This window comes from Punica granatum, chromosome 4, assembly GCF_007655135.1.
Source record: "Punica granatum isolate Tunisia-2019 chromosome 4, ASM765513v2, whole genome shotgun sequence".
Classification (NCBI taxonomy): Eukaryota; Viridiplantae; Streptophyta; class Magnoliopsida; order Myrtales; family Lythraceae; genus Punica; species Punica granatum.
Genome location: NC_045130.1, coordinates 32,515,382 through 32,530,681, shown reverse-complemented (window position 1 = coordinate 32,530,681; position 15,300 = coordinate 32,515,382). Strand labels below are relative to the sequence as shown.

Here is a 15,300-nt window from a genome sequence, read left to right as displayed (position 1 = left end):
TTCAGCGGCCATTTCCGGAAAACATTTCCAGTATTTACATCAAAATGGATAACAAGTCCAGAGAGAGAGAGAACAGAGAGAACCAAACTGGTTCCATTTCCATACATACACAACTGAAATGGGAGTTACATTTCAAAAGGCCTAAAGATTTCTAAAGACACTAAAAGATTTTTCTCGCTAATGATCTTTAGCAACCATAACACACGGAGGGACGGAGGCCTGCTAATCACAGGCTTCATTGGCAGCGGCAAAAACCCGAGCTTGAGCGGCAGCGGCCTCCGCCGACACGGTGGCCTGTATGACTAGACTCTTCACCTCCCAAGCCCTGTAGGGGTACCCCTTCCGACCGTAGGAGTTGAGCAGTGCAGCGGTCCCCTGCTTCAGCAGCCTCCGGAATGAGTCCCCTTCCCCGCTGTCACCTACCGTCGATTCCAGCAGGGTCAGGCCAGATCCGTAGCGCAGCTCCACCGCCCTCGACCCGAACGCCTTCCACACGGTCGATGCGGGCGGGACCATCCTGGGCCAGTGCTCCCTGATGCCGCTCCAGTACTGGGGAGTGCACCTCCCTCGGGTCCGCGTGTAGAAGAAACCAAGCTGCCTCCGTCCGCGGCCTGCTCCGGCGACGGAGAAGGGCGTGACAGAACACAGGATGAGCAGGAGGAGGAGAAGGGGCTGTATGGTTGAAGGAGGAGCGTTCTTGTTTCCCATCTTCTTCTGGGTCTTCGTCTGGCTGAAGTTTGGGATCTCAGCCTCAGAGGAAGAGATGAGAGATCTCTCTGACAGTACGGCGGCACTCACTTCTTCCCCATGCTCACGTCGAAAGCTGTGCCCCCCATTTCAAATTCTCTTGCCCGTTGTTGCAATTTTTTTTCCTTCGAAAATACGGAAAAGACCCCGGAGCTTTGTTTGTATCGTTCTTTTAAAACATCCCCTGTCCGCTTCAACCACCAGACTTTGGCTGGGGTAGTTCGATTCCGACCACCTTAGAATAGGCCGATGATCTGGTCGGGCGCCGAGGTAGCTAGGATGCTTAGGATCGAATTGCCTCGAGCCCGGCTCTGCTTGGCTTCCATATTCCGTTTTTTTTTAATTTAATAACATAATTATTACTATTTTATATATTTTTTTTATTTTTTAACATTAAATTTTCACACATATTTCATTCTAATCACTGTTACAATTAATTTTTTAATAATAAATTCTCTCGTTTCATTTCATTCTTCCATCAATTTAATAATATAATCATAATTTTTTTTATCATTTTCACCAATTTAATAAGAATTTTTCACATACTTTATATAATTATCATTACAATCTCAGTTAAATATATACATTAATATTTAAAATGGAGTGGAATTAACTTTATTATCAAATGTCACGTAAGTATCTCTTTTCCCTTATGTTAGATTTCCGTTGTACTTGGGTCTCTTGATCCCTCAACACCCAAGCCCATAATCTCTGTCAATATGGGTTCAAGTTAGAACTCGATCCTCTTTGATTAATCGAGGGATTCCCTTGTAACAATGCTATCTAAATTTTATTATTAATAAAATTCTTATTACCCATAAAAAAAATGAAGCATCACTTTACCAAAATATAAACAAATAAAAAACAAACAGTTATAGAAGAGGATGCGGTGCAGTGATGTACGCTCTCACTTGACAATCAAGAGATTTAAGGTTTGATACTCAAATAGGATCACCTTGCTGCTTTATTTGATATTATGATTTATATTTTTCTTTTATAATAGTTTCATGAGCTTCCCTTGTAATCGAAAAGAATAAATAGTACTAATTCGTTTAGGATAGTATGGATAGAGTTAGAAGTCCAACATCTCAATATATGGCTACATCATTAATTCTTATACTTACCAAGTTAATTAGACGCCTGTGAAGTTAGCATATTAAATCCAACCAAATCCATACCTGGATAACATTGACACAATAGTATTATCCAAATGTAATTCATTCTAATCATGATCAGGATTAAAGATATATTTACGACTAAACCATTCCTCAACCTATTATATAGTCATCGACTAAGGGAATTATAGTATGATCTAGTCCAAATAATATTCATAAACATGGTTAATTTTCCCCTCGTCATCCTCATTTCAGTTTCCTTCACTGCATTCCTTCTAGTTTATGATGGTCATGCCGAAGTTCTTTCGAGCTCGGAGCATGCCATGAAACACTGGAAGAACTTTACCTACATTTGCCATCCCAAGAGGTACGAACATTTGGGACTAAAGATGTCGAAGTTCTTGTTCTGCGACTCCTCACTGTCCTATAGTACGAGGGTGAAGGACTTGGTCAGGCGCATGACGCTGGCCGAGAAGGTCCGTCAGCTCGGAAACAAGGCTTATGGTGTCCCGAGGCTCGGCCTGCCTAAGTACGAGTGGTGGTCTGAGGCCCTGCATGGTGTGGCCAATGTCCGGGGCGCGTTCTTTGACGACGTTGTTCCCGGGGCGACTAGCTTTCCCACCGTAATCCTATTGGCCGCATCTTTCAACGAGTCCCTATGGAAAAACATCGGGCAGGTGCATACGTACAACGACCCTAGCTTTTGTTTTTCCATATTTATGTATGAATATATTGTCATATATAATTTCATTAGCTTGGAGAAAATATTATTCACATGATATCTATTAATAAATTAAATATATTTACAATTATTTCCGGCACCCATGTTCACTGTGAAATCTCAAAACGACATGTTGCAGGTGTCATGAGATTTCACGATGAACATCTCTTAGTTCATTTACGGTCCGGAAAAGTTCATATATCAATTTCTAAGGTCACTGCGTTCCGCCGTTACTGATGCATATTACGTAGAAGATTACATGCATGAATTACAGCAGTTTTCTTTTGGGATAAATTAACACAAATTTACATTTTGTTTTGCTGTCATAAGGTTGTTTCTACTGAAGCGAGGGCAATGTACAACCTTGGCCATGCAGGATTAACCTTTTGGAGCCCAAACATCAACGTGGTAAGAGACCCAAGATGGGGACGTGCCCTTGAGACCCCTGGGGAGGATCCTTTTGTCGCTGGCAGGTATGCCGTGAACTATGTCCGAGGACTCCAGGACGTGGAGGAAGCCGAATCCATGTCCAACTTGGACGAACGCCCCCTCAAGGTCTCCGCATGTTGCAAGCACTACGCTGCCTATGATGTCGAAAAGTGGCTGGGGGTCGATCGGTTCCATTTCGATGCGAGGGTAAGTACATATGGTCTTTCAAAGAAAATTTGCCCATGATATGTTTTTGGAAATTTGCTGATATTTGATTTCCTTGTCACTTGGAATTAGGTCACTGAGCAAGACATGCTAGAGACATTCCTTAAACCGTTCGAAATGTGCGTAAGAGATGGTGACGTCAGCAGTGTGATGTGCTCTTACAACCGTGCGAACGGAATCCCAACCTGTGCTGATTCCAAGATTCTGAAAGATACCATTAGAGGAGAGTGGAATCTTCATGGGTAATAATTATTTATTTTTGCACGATTTCAATTTGTAGAAAAATAAAAATGAAAACCCAAATTTATTGGGTTAAAAATTTTTAACTTGAGTTGATTTAAGTGGTTCAATTCTTGTTTCTCTTAAACAATGTCTGAAATTCGAGTCATGTAAATGGAGAAAATTTACACTGAGAGAGTTTTACCATTTCGTGGGGTGATTCAGCTCGAACTGAATTAATCGAGATCCACTGAATTTTCAGATATCATGGTACATACTTAAAAAAAAAAAAACTCTTTGGATGATGGTTCAATTGTATTGTTGTCTCAGGTATATTGTTTCAGACTGTGACTCGATCAAAGTAATGGTGGATAATCACAAGTATCTTCATGATACGAAAGAGGACGCAGTGGCAAGAACCTTGAAAGCAGGTGAATACGCAATGTTGCTATCGAGTGTTTATATAGTAAGTTCATGGAACGATTTTTAGTGAATCGGTCGCTATTTGTATGTGTAGGTTTGGATTTGGACTGTGGAGAGTTTTACCCGAATTTCACGGCTAATGCCGTGGAGCAAGGGAAGGTTCAGGTGAAGGACATTGACACCGCCCTCGAGTACTTGTACATTGTGCTTATGAGGCTCGGCTACTTTGATGGAAACCGTGCTTATGACAAGCTCGGGAAGGATGATATCTGTACTGACGGGAACCTCGAGCTTGCAGCGCAGGCGGCTAGGGAGGGAATCGTTCTTCTGAAGAACAACAACACGTTGCCTCTCAGCATCAACAAGATACGAAAAATTGCCGTGGTCGGACCTCATGCAAATGCTACTGCTCCGATGATCGGAAATTATGCAGGTACGACTATGATCCATTTGATTCAATCACTCAATGGTGGCTTTCTTGGAGCATGAGCTAGCTCTCAAACGAATATTCTACTGATTCCTGCGATTTTGTGTTCTTCAATTAAGGTATTCCATGCCGTTATGTTACTGCGATTGAAGGCTTTTCAAAATATGCTAAGGTAATATACCGAATAGGCTGCGATGTCACTTGCAAGAATGAGAGCCTCATATGGCCCGCTGTGAGAGCTGCCAAGGAGGCGGACGCGACCATCATCGTCGCGGGCTTAGATTTATCCGTCGAGGCTGAGGGTCTAGACAGAGAGGATCTTCTTCTGCCAGGCTATCAGACTCAACTTATTCAACAAGTCGCCGAGACCTCGCGAGGACCGGTGATTCTCGTGATCATGTCTGGTGGCGGTGTGGACATCTCTTTTGCTGAGAATAACCCTAAGATCAAGGCCATACTGTGGGCTAGTTATCCTGGACAGGAAGGTGGCCGTGCCATTGCCGACGTCATATTCGGAAAACATAATCCAGGTAAATTGAACATACAAATTGATCCTTAATTTCATTTTTGACCAATTTCCCTAATCAGTTAATTAAATTTTCAGGAGGAAGGTTGCCATTGACATGGTACAAGGCCAATTACGTAGACATGCTACCAATGACATCAATGTCGTTGAGACCGGTCATTGATACAGGTTTCCCGGGTCGCACGTACAAATTCTACAGTGGCTCTGTCGTCTATCCCTTCGGGCACGGTCTCAGCTACACAATCTTCGAATACATGCTAACCCATGCAAGGCCTTCCATCGACATCAAGCTGGACAAATTCCAACACTGCCAGAGCCTTAGGTACAATGAGGCCAGCTACATCCCTGCTTGCCCTGCAATCCTAATCGATGATTTGAAATGTGACCAGGACTTAGAATTCGAAGTGGAGGTCGTGAATGTCGGCAAGATGGACGGCACCGAGGTCGTAATCGTCTACTCCCAGCCTCCGAGCGGAGTCGCGAGGACCCATATCAAGCAAGTTATCGGTTTCAAGACGGTGTTCGTCAAGGCTGGAGACAAATCGAAGGTCAATTTTCGGATCAACGCTTGCGCTGCCTTAGGTCTTGTGGATGACCGCGGTTATAAACTTCTCCCTTCGGGCACTCACTCCATCATAATTGGAGATAGGGGCTTGTCCTTCCCTGTCGTCATCAACTATGATGATTAGTTTTCAATTAAAACAAATTAGGAAAATGCCCGCCACATGGCCGCGGATTAAAATGGTCGTTTAGCAATGTGAGGAATAACAATTTTGATTCAATTTTTAGAATTTTATTGCAATCCAAAGCACAAAGTTATATGCTTGTAAATTTCAAGCATTTGTAGATGTAATTAATATCGATTAAAAGCATTTATATGCCTCTATATATATAATTATAAAAGTAAAAAAGAAGCACCAAACAATACCTCGTAGGACGTAAATAGCTCATGATTGAGTAACTTTTGAAGTTGTCACTAATCACAATGCAAAAAAGAGCGTAGTATTAAGCCACATCATTCGTGGAACTCTAGAGGTTCAGTTATAGAAGATGGAAATACATCTATTATAGTGTTAAGACTAAAACTAAAAAAAAATTATTTATAGGTTCTTAACTTCTTCACAAGAACAAAGCACAAACTTTGATAAACTATGATTATGGAAATCTAATGTTTTTGAAAGCCCAAAAATATTCAGTTAATTATTTTGTGTAGCACATCATTAACCTATATGAGAACTAAAAGAGCTTTAATTGAAGTAGAATTAACAAAAAGTAAACCATAACTAAATATAATATCACAAATAAAAAATTTATGTAACAACTTCCTTATAGATAAACTCCGCTAATGTAATTATGGACAAAACTTTGTTAATCATGAACATTTTATATCGTCTATAAGGTTATGCCATAAGTGGTTAACCATCTTTTTAATAACGAGCGGGCCTTCATCTAGTGATCTATAGTGATAGAAATTGTAGATCTAACTATAATCTGCATATATAATTTTTTTTTCGGTGAAATAGGGGTGAATGCCATTAGAATTAAATTAAATAGTGCATAAACATGGGATGGAAATCCCAACGATATCACCTAACAAAAATACCTTAGACGTTAGGAATAATATAAAAAATATGAAGACCCAAAGGAAACAAGAGGCCCGCCTGGCGAACTAGTCTGCCCAAATGTTACCCTCCCTCTATATATATAAAGGAGGCCACGGAACAACGGAAGAAAACTGCCAGATTCAAATCATCTCCTTAACAATTTCTGAATCTACCTCCAGAATAGTTCGTCTAAATCTGAGTGACCATGTTGGCTCTAATCCTGAAGCACGACCAGAAAGTTCAGCCGTAACAGATGAAGCAATACCAATATTATGAGAGAAGCCGCTAGTCCAATTACCGTTGTGATCTCTAATCAAGCGCACCTGCAGCCCAGGATTGCCTCTAAAGGAACCATCTGTGTTCAACTTGACCCATCTCTCCCTTGGTTTAGTCCACTGGGTATTCTTCCATGTCCGAACCGGCGCCGCAGAAACCTTAGCAGCCGACTTCCTTGCACGGGAAAAGTCATTCACGGAAGGAAAGATAACAAGTGATGTGTCCATATATAGGTCGTGAAAAAACCTCCTCAAATAAGGTCATATTTCTCCAAGTTCATAAAAACCAACAAGCAACAACAAAGATAAAAGACCAACCCATATTACACACGAATTGAGGACTTGGCCGCAGATTTGATGGAAGCCAAGTAGAAAGGGGCATAGATAAGAAAGAAGATACCGATGATGGAAGAATTCTCTCCCAGGTTGCCCGAGCGATGTCACGGTCGCGAAGCACATGAATCGCCGTTTCGGGAGAACGATGGCAAAGAGGATATAAACTTGAATCCACAATCCTTCGACGCATATGTTGGTCGTCGGTCAACAAACAATCATGTGCAAGCCAAAGGAAACTGCGAATTTGCTGGTATCATCCCACAACCATATAAATTTCCAAAGAGGATCCACCGGACGGCGAAGATGAGACGTCAGAAGATCATAAACTGAACTAACTGAGTACTCCCCAGAAGGAGGAGCAAGCCTCCAGTACATCTCATCACAGAGTCACAGCCAGCTTGAGGAGGAGGCTGAATAGAAGCAATTTTTGGGCAGAGTACAATTATCAACCAAAGTAGAATATTATCTGAGACCAGTCCCTTGAATCACGATCCGTAGTGAAATGAGAGACCGAGAGATTTCCAAACCATCAGATATGGCTCCAGCTGATGTTATCGAAAGTAGTGGAGACCCAGGGATCCACGATTAAGACCAAAATCGAGCCCAAACTCCATCTTCAATACTCCAGCCAGTGCGTTTGCGAACCAAATTCCAAGTTCCAGCAATAGCTTTCCATAGCCTGGAATCTGGTGAAGCGATTCGTGGAGAGTGTGATTTATAATTTATTAGTATATTGACGTGTGAAGAATATGAGAAGTCTCAAAAGCCACTTGTTTGATACATAACAGAGGTCGAAACATAGCATAATCTGGTGAAACAATGACGCAACGGATTAATTGCAATGTGTTGATTCGCGTAGAAATACTGGAAAACAACATTTTATAACCTATTGATTATACGAATACCAGAGAATAGGCATCCAACTCGAAACAAATTTGAGAATAGGCGAAAGAGTACGGTAGCTCTCAAACTTTATTAAAAAAAACATCAATTGTCTTAACCCTAGAGTTTTACAAAGTTTAAATATGAATTAAAACATCTAAATTACACAAAAGACATAAACTTTTCCTAAAATTGCAAAAACGTCATAATAACATAAAAATGCCCGTTTGAGGCCCTAAATGATGAAATTCGCCTTAAATCTCGTCTTTTCACGGCCGAAGGCCTGAGTTGTGCTCCTGAGGCTGTTTCCCTCGAAACAGGGTCATCAGAACCTATTTTTCTCGAGGTACCGATTTGCCACTTCTTCAACCGCATCAAACAATGTGTCAAGCATATAAGAAACATTGAATTCCAAATGATAGAATCCGTTGAATATTCCTCCCATTATATATTATATATAGATTAGTTAACTATTTTTTCTTGTCCATATCAAACGTGTATAGCAAAATTTACATTAACAAAAATTGGATTCGGAAATTGTATAGCTATTGACGTGCATTAAATGGTAAGGTTAAAAATCTCAGATAAATTTTATTATACTAGATTTACTGTTGTAATCGAAAAAAAGCCTCAAATAATTAACATGAGTTTATTCATATGATTTCACACTTATTTTTCTTAAGCAATGATTCTGGTTTAAGTTATATGAATGGAGAAAATCCATTCAGTTTTAAGGATTCAGTTTAACATCACAGGTGATGTCCGAGTGGTTCCAAGCTTACTCTCATATGGTTTAGAGACCCCCCAGGTCTCGAGTTCGAATCCCCCCGGGACATATGCTAGAGTGAGCTCTTTGACTTGGGCCTGTGTCATCTCTGGTTTCGGTGAACTATACTAAGTCCCTGGTGGTACTACACTGACGAGGGACAGTGCTTCCGCTAGTTGTTTAGTTCGTCTGATATATTTGCGATTGAAAACGAGAAGCGTAGTGGGGACAATAATATTACCATCACTGTTGTCCACCATAAAAAAGAAGAAATTCAGAGGAAAAAAATAAAAAAATAAAAAATTCATGTCAGAAGTGTTTTATTCTTTGGTGGACCAATCCAAATTAGACGGGATTAGTCAAAGTCCATCGAGTTTTCAGATACTAAATTGAAAAAAAAAACCCTCAAATAAGTTGTACCCTGTGGCTCCTGCTGATTTTCAGGTTGTTTTAGCAAGGCTTGTTCGTTCTTCATTCATCGTCTGTTGGGCTATTTTCCGCCTCTGTCATCGATATTATAACTATTATATTATATTATAGATTTTATTTTATAGATTTTGTTTTACATACACTATAGTAAATTATGGTCAGTCGGACCAAGGGCGAGGGGGGATTTCTTTTCTTCTTCTTTTTTTAACTTGTAATTTTTACAATTTCCATTTTTTTTAATTTTACCTATTTATTAAGTGTTTTGAAATTTGATCCTGCTAATGTACCATGTAATTCATTAACGAGGTAAACCAATGATCCGATGGTTATAATGGACCACTTGATTCTAAAAAATACTTTTTCTCAACTTTTATTTAAAAATTCAGAAGAAAATCTCTATTAAAAATACTAGATATATAAATTAAAATATATGTTTTTTAATTTTAGTTTACGAGTGTGAATCTTTTCCTTCTCCTTTTCTGAAAAAAATTTCCTTTTTGGTCCAGTATTTTTTAATTTGGTCCGATAAGGTAGCAGCGTAACCCAATTAACACAATGAGTCAAATGATCAAATCATTATGGCTGGACAAGTTATTCATCAAAAAATAAGGACATGTTATTTGCTCCATGATGTACAAGTTTTTCTCATTTTTTCCCAAAACACATTCCATGAAATAAAAAAGGAAAACGATATCATATATGATGACATGAATAAATATATATAGTTGAGTTAAGCTAACATTCACATTTTAAAATTAAAAAGAAAATATGGACATATATGATGAATGAGTTCCACCATCTATCCAACTAAAATGTACCTTGAATATGTGCCCATAATAATACTTATCCCTCATTGTATATATAACGGGGAGAAATGTTAGTTTTTATACCATATGAAATATTAATTGATACCGTCTTTTGAAAGTCTAGAGTATTTGCTATCAACGGAGAGTACATAATCCTTTACAAATATGTAGTTTTATTATTAGTTTTAGTTATACATTCTAATGGTTTATTATACAAATTATTATGATAAACTAGAAAATTGAAGAAAATATTTCTAACTTGCAGCACCGAGCGGTATCACCCATAGTTAAAAATTATTAATTAATTTAAAAAATAATTACAGGTCCCATTTTAGAATTATGGGGCGAGTGGCAAGATTTTTCCCACGCGCACAAAACAATTGGTTTTGGGTGACTGTTCCATTGGCTTTGGCAGAGGGCTAATCCTTGGAGATTTTGGTCACATGTTCAATCCCTCCACTAAAATCCATTATTTTACCTTTATTTTTCATTTTCTTCATAAAACATTATATTTTCAATTACATAACTCATTGGTAAATTAAAATTCAGTTAAAAATGTTTGAAACCCATTAAAAGTATCGTGTGCGTAAACTAACGCATTAACAAGATTATTCTCGATAGATTGTTCTTATTCATCATTGTATGATGCAAGATAAATCGAAGAATATATAAAATTTACCTATTTAACATAATAAAACTATTAAAATTTGATAGATAAATAGATAGGTAAGCACTTATAAATCTTAATTTGGTATCAACGACAAGTTCGACAAATTTTGTATCGAAATGACTATGACAAAATTGTATAAAACTTGAGTAAGACTATATAATAAAAAGGGTATTTACCTAAAATGGCACATAATTTGCCCGTTTTGTCAAATCTATCATATGTTTTTTTTGTCAAATCTATCTTATGGTTTACTTTTTGCATCAAATCTATCCCGGTATTATCTTTTCCGTCGACATCTAACGGCCATGCTGACGTAGCGCCTACGTGGCAAGTGTGGCCCAAGAGACTTGCATATGATTCCCATAAAAGTAGGAACAAAGTTTGTGATATTTGCCATAGGGCAAAACAGACTCGATCTCCGTTTCCTATCAGTTTTAATAAAGCAAGCCATTTATTTCAATTGGTTCACTATGACTTATGGGGTCCATATCGAGTTAAATTGATTACTGGCGTTTATTATTTCCCGACAATAGTTGATGATTTCAGTTGAGTAGTATGGCCTTACCCATTGCGTGATAAAACTGAGGCAAAGCAGAAATTGATTGGTTTTTGTAACTTGGTGAAGAACCAATTTGAGAAATCTGTCAAAATAATTCGAAGCGATAATGGATTGGAATTCCTTTCCAAAGAATTACGGGAGTACTTTCTTCGGAGTGGAATAATTCATCAAACATCTTGCTCAGATACATCGCAGTAGAATGGACGAGTAGAAAGAAAACATCGCCACATCCTCAACGTGGCCAGATCACTACTTTTTCAAGTCGGGCTTTCTACTCGCTTCTGGGGTGAATGCATTTCTATAGCGGCATACTTAATCAATCTCACACCGACATCGGCTTTATTGGGTAAATCTCCTTATGAAGTGTTGTTTAATAAGACACCGGATTATTCACATCTACGGGTATTCGGCTCATTATGCTACGCACATCATCGACCTCGAAATAGAGATAAGTTCGAGGAACGTTCACGTAAATGCATTTTCGTAGGATACCCATATGGAAAAAGAGGATGGTGTCTTTAAGATATCCAATCTCGAGAAATATTTGTTTCTAGCAGTGTTATCAGACCCGGACCGGACCGAGCGATTCAACCGGTCAGACCGAAAATCGGACCTGTGTCCGGTCATGTTACTTTAAAAACTGAAAATGCATTAAAAAACCAGTGAACCTAAAAAACCGATCGATTTTTAGACAAACCCATTTGAACCGGTCGGTTGATGGGTTCTGGATTTTTAACTGAAATCCGAAATCCCCTGAGCCGAAACCGAGAAAGAACGTCGTGTCCCTCGACTCAGTGGGTTGCTTGGCGACATCCTTCTCCGCGCCATGTTTCTCAAATGCCTGCAAGTATTCAGGCACGGATCGAGCATCAACCCAATAAAGAACCCAACAAAATCACAGAGCCTACAACCAAATAGACAATGTTTCTAGCCCAAATCTTCACCAAAACAACAATACTCTTATTATATCAAGTCAGTCGAGATCAATCCACAAATCAAAATTACAACAGGGCTCAGATTCCTTCCTCTATAGAGAACTTGTGATGCAAATGTCGACAAATCAACATCGACAAGAAGACCAAAAATTGGGTTTGAAGGGGGGGATGGAGAGGGGCACTCACAGCAACGGCAATGTCGACGGCTTCCTTCTGCATGTCGTCCTTCATGTCGGCACTCTTGATGATGATCCTACGGCCGACGGGGCCAGTAGCGGAGGACTTCCGGTTGTCGGAGCTGGATTTGGACGTCGGAGCACCGGGATTGCTCTTCCTTGACTCGCTGCTCATCTTGGTTAAGCAAGAGGTCAGCTGGTAGAACCAATCAAGGAATCAATTATGGGTAGTGTGTAGTGAAAGCTGAGAAGCACAGAAGAAGTAAAGAAGGAAGGAATGAAGAAAATGAAAAGGAAAGCTGAGAGAATCTCAACGCTTTCTCTCTCCTCTCTTGTTTTTCTCTCTCTATCTTTCTTTGAGTTGGGTTTTACACAGGCCCGTTTGGATTGAGAGTTAACTGATTTTAACTTTAACTTTAACTTTAACTCAACATACTACACAACAAAAATACACATTTCCCAATTCAAAAATTTTAACTTTAACTTTAACTCAACACACGACACAACAAAAACACACGTTTCCCAAGTCAAATTTATAATCACATCTTATTTGTCCTTTTCCACAATCAAAATCAAAATCAAAATCAAAGTAACTTTAACTCTGAATCCAAACGGCCCAACAGTGTCTGAGGATTTCACTCGGGTGAGAACATAGCAGTATATGGAGGATTTCTCGCATCACCAGAGGATTTCACTAATTTTTTTATATTTTATATTTTATATTGTTTTCTTAAAATAATAAATATCTATTTATTTTATAATTAAACATGCGGTTCGACCCATCGAACCCCCAGTTGAACCCATAAACCCATGAATCCATAGCTCAGCTGATTCGATGTCCGGTCCGGTTCTGATAACACTGGTTTCTAGGGATGTACAATTCTATGAGGATGTTTTTCCTTTGTCCCAAGATAACAAAGTTTCACGTGATCTCAATTTGAGGGATACACCTCTGTTCCTAGCTAAGCCGAATTATGAGAATGAGGGGGAGTTTAATTCCTAGCTGGATAATTACAGTGAACCGGGTAGCTTTGCACAGCCCATTGAAGCAAGATTTCAGCCCAATTAAGTGCAACGGGCTGGACCCTTGTCACCAGCAAATCACAGCCCAGACAACACCGGCCCACGGAGAAAATCCCAGCCCATCTCAGCTCCTCAACCTTCTGGAAGATCATCCACTGAAATAGGGGCTCTTCTTCCCCAATTTGCAAAAATGATTCCACCTGCAAAACATGCACTTCCGACTGCTTCGGTTTTGCCTCCAATCGAAGAAGACTTGTCACAGGCGCTTCCCACTAGAAATCTAACATCCGAGAAAGTGATTCCACAGTCTGCAGATTCGACTTCTCCTGCAAATGAAGAGCTTCCATTGACTTCCATTTCACCTAGAATAGAAAAACTGTTATCACTGCCATCTCGTCGCTCAGAGAGAATTCGTAATCCACCCGACTATCTGAAGGACTTTGTGTGTAACATAGCTACTATTCGACCGCCCCGCTCCATCTCACCAGCTCATTCGTCCTCCCCGAGTAAGTCCACCTCTCTCGAGCACTACTTATCTTATTTGAGGTTTACTGAATGACACCTCGCTATACTGTTGTGTTAGATTCTGATGTTGAACCCAGGTCATATAAAGAAGCTTTTCAAGATTCACGTTGGCGTATTGCCATGAATGAAGAAATTTGTGCATTGGAATTGAATAAAATGTGGACGATTGAGCCAATCCCTTCTGATAAGAAACCCATTGGATGCAAATGGGTCTTCAAAATAAAGAGAAATGCAGATGGGAGTGTCGAGCGATTCAAAGCACGTCTTGTTGCAAAAGGATTTACTCAAGTCGAAGAGATCGATTTCACTGAGACATTCGTTCCAGTAGTGAAACTTGTCACAGACGAGTACTTCTATCTATAACTGTTGCTCACAATTAGGAAATGCACCAATTGGATGTTCATAACGCCTTTCTACATGGTGATTTAACTGAGGAAGTTTACACGCGCATGCCATCGGGTTTTTCTTCTCGGCGTCCAGGATATGCATGTCGTCTACGTAAATCTCTTTACTTCCTACAACAAGCATCTAGAAATTGGTTCTCCAAATTTGAGACTGCACTTCGCAATTATGGACTTGCTCAATCCGGCGCCGATCACTCATTATTTACTCTGCAAAAGGATGAGAATTTTCTTGCGGATCTCGTATATGTTGACGACTTAATCATTGTCGGCAATAACTCGGAGTTCTGTGCTTCACTCAAGAGACAACTAGCCACACATTTCCGTATTAAGGATTTAGGTCCTTTGTACTATTTTCTTGGAATTGAAGTTACTCGAATGAACAAAGGATTATTCCTTAATCAGAGAAAGTATGTTCTTGATATACTTATAGAATGTGGCATGCTCGGTTCTCGACCTTCTTCATTTCCCATGGAACAACAACACATATTATCTTTGGATTCGGGTTCTTCCTTGTTTGATCCTAGTAGATATCGTCGCTTTGTTGGCTGCCTCATTTGTCTGACAATCACTCGTCCCGAGTTGTCTTACTTTGTTCACATTCTATCCCAATTCATGCAGGATCCACTAGTGCTAGTTTCACAGGGCCTATAGAAGCGTAAAAGGAATATAAATTCAAAATTTCCTATCTATGAAACTAATCCCAAGACCTACTAGAAGAATAGGAGTAGATAAAGCGTACATGTAATTTTAAAATTGTCGACCGAGCGTCCCAAATGTGACGCATCTACAAGTATTCACACCGACTTTATCGACGGGTTTTCGAGATTAGCGGCGCTAGCGGCTAACTCTCGAAGGAAACATCGATGCGACACCTAAATTTATTAGACTAGTTGGATCAATTCAAATTAAACAATTTAACTTGAATTTCCATTACTCATACACTGTATATGTATATCTATGCATACGGATGCATATGTGCATCATCTATATATATTTATACAACCACATATTCTACCTATATTTATATGTAGTATGAGAAGACAATTTCCCAATCTTGGCCGGTGTGGGACAAGCAAAA

The 15,300-nt window shown here is 39.5% G+C and overlaps 4 protein-coding genes across 4 annotated transcripts; 2 read left to right on the top strand and 2 right to left on the bottom strand.

Moving 5' to 3' along the window:
• Window positions 1–11: 11 nt before the first annotated feature.
• Window positions 12–899, bottom strand: LOC116206188. The gene has a single exon (XM_031538989.1). It carries the CDS (start codon window positions 706–708, stop codon window positions 223–225), a length of 486 nt encoding a protein of 161 aa, XP_031394849.1. The 5' UTR covers window positions 709–899; the 3' UTR covers window positions 12–222.
• Window positions 900–2,236: 1,337 nt separating this feature from the next.
• LOC116205992 (probable beta-D-xylosidase 5) lies at window positions 2,237–5,554 on the top strand. The gene is made up of 7 exons (XM_031538713.1): window positions 2,237–2,539; window positions 2,914–3,219; window positions 3,310–3,479; window positions 3,787–3,887; window positions 3,974–4,312; window positions 4,426–4,836; window positions 4,911–5,554. The coding sequence occupies exons 1-7, from the start codon at window positions 2,252–2,254 to the stop codon at window positions 5,519–5,521; spliced, it is 2,226 nt and encodes a 741-aa protein (XP_031394573.1). The 5' UTR covers window positions 2,237–2,251; the 3' UTR covers window positions 5,522–5,554.
• A 6,102-nt stretch (window positions 5,555–11,656) lies between these two features.
• On the bottom strand, window positions 11,657–12,634 carry LOC116205290. The gene is made up of 2 exons (XM_031537847.1): window positions 12,281–12,634; window positions 11,657–12,000 (listed from the first exon to the last, which is right to left on the bottom strand). Exons 1-2 carry the CDS (start codon window positions 12,443–12,445, stop codon window positions 11,788–11,790), a joined length of 378 nt encoding a protein of 125 aa, XP_031393707.1. The 5' UTR covers window positions 12,446–12,634; the 3' UTR covers window positions 11,657–11,787.
• An 840-nt stretch (window positions 12,635–13,474) lies between these two features.
• Window positions 13,475–14,623, top strand: LOC116203178 (uncharacterized mitochondrial protein AtMg00820-like). The gene is made up of 2 exons (XM_031534842.1): window positions 13,475–13,799; window positions 13,877–14,623. The coding sequence occupies exons 1-2, from the start codon at window positions 13,484–13,486 to the stop codon at window positions 14,179–14,181; spliced, it is 621 nt and encodes a 206-aa protein (XP_031390702.1). The 5' UTR covers window positions 13,475–13,483; the 3' UTR covers window positions 14,182–14,623.
• The last annotated feature ends 677 nt before the right edge of the window (window positions 14,624–15,300 follow it).

Bases quoted from the DNA above. Each gene is read 5' to 3' on its own strand.
- LOC116203178 (XM_031534842.1), top strand. From the start codon at position 13,484: ATGATTCCACCTGCAAAACATGCACTTCCGACTGCTTCGGTTTTGCCT. The intron at 13,800-13,876 runs GTAAGTCCACCT...CTGTTGTGTTAG, and splicing joins AGCTCATTCGTCCTCCCCGA to ATTCTGATGTTGAACCCAGG.
- LOC116205290 (XM_031537847.1), bottom strand. From the start codon at position 12,445: ATGAGCAGCGAGTCAAGGAAGAGCAATCCCGGTGCTCCGACGTCCAAA. The intron at 12,001-12,280 runs GTGAGTGCCCCT...GAATACTTGCAG, and splicing joins CCGTCGACATTGCCGTTGCT to GCATTTGAGAAACATGGCGC.
- LOC116205992 (XM_031538713.1), top strand. From the start codon at position 2,252: ATGTCGAAGTTCTTGTTCTGCGACTCCTCACTGTCCTATAGTACGAGG. The intron at 3,220-3,309 runs GTAAGTACATAT...ACTTGGAATTAG, and splicing joins GGTTCCATTTCGATGCGAGG to GTCACTGAGCAAGACATGCT. The intron at 4,313-4,425 runs GTACGACTATGA...TCTTCAATTAAG, and splicing joins GATGATCGGAAATTATGCAG to GTATTCCATGCCGTTATGTT.
- LOC116206188 (XM_031538989.1), bottom strand. From the start codon at position 708: ATGGGAAACAAGAACGCTCCTCCTTCAACCATACAGCCCCTTCTCCTC.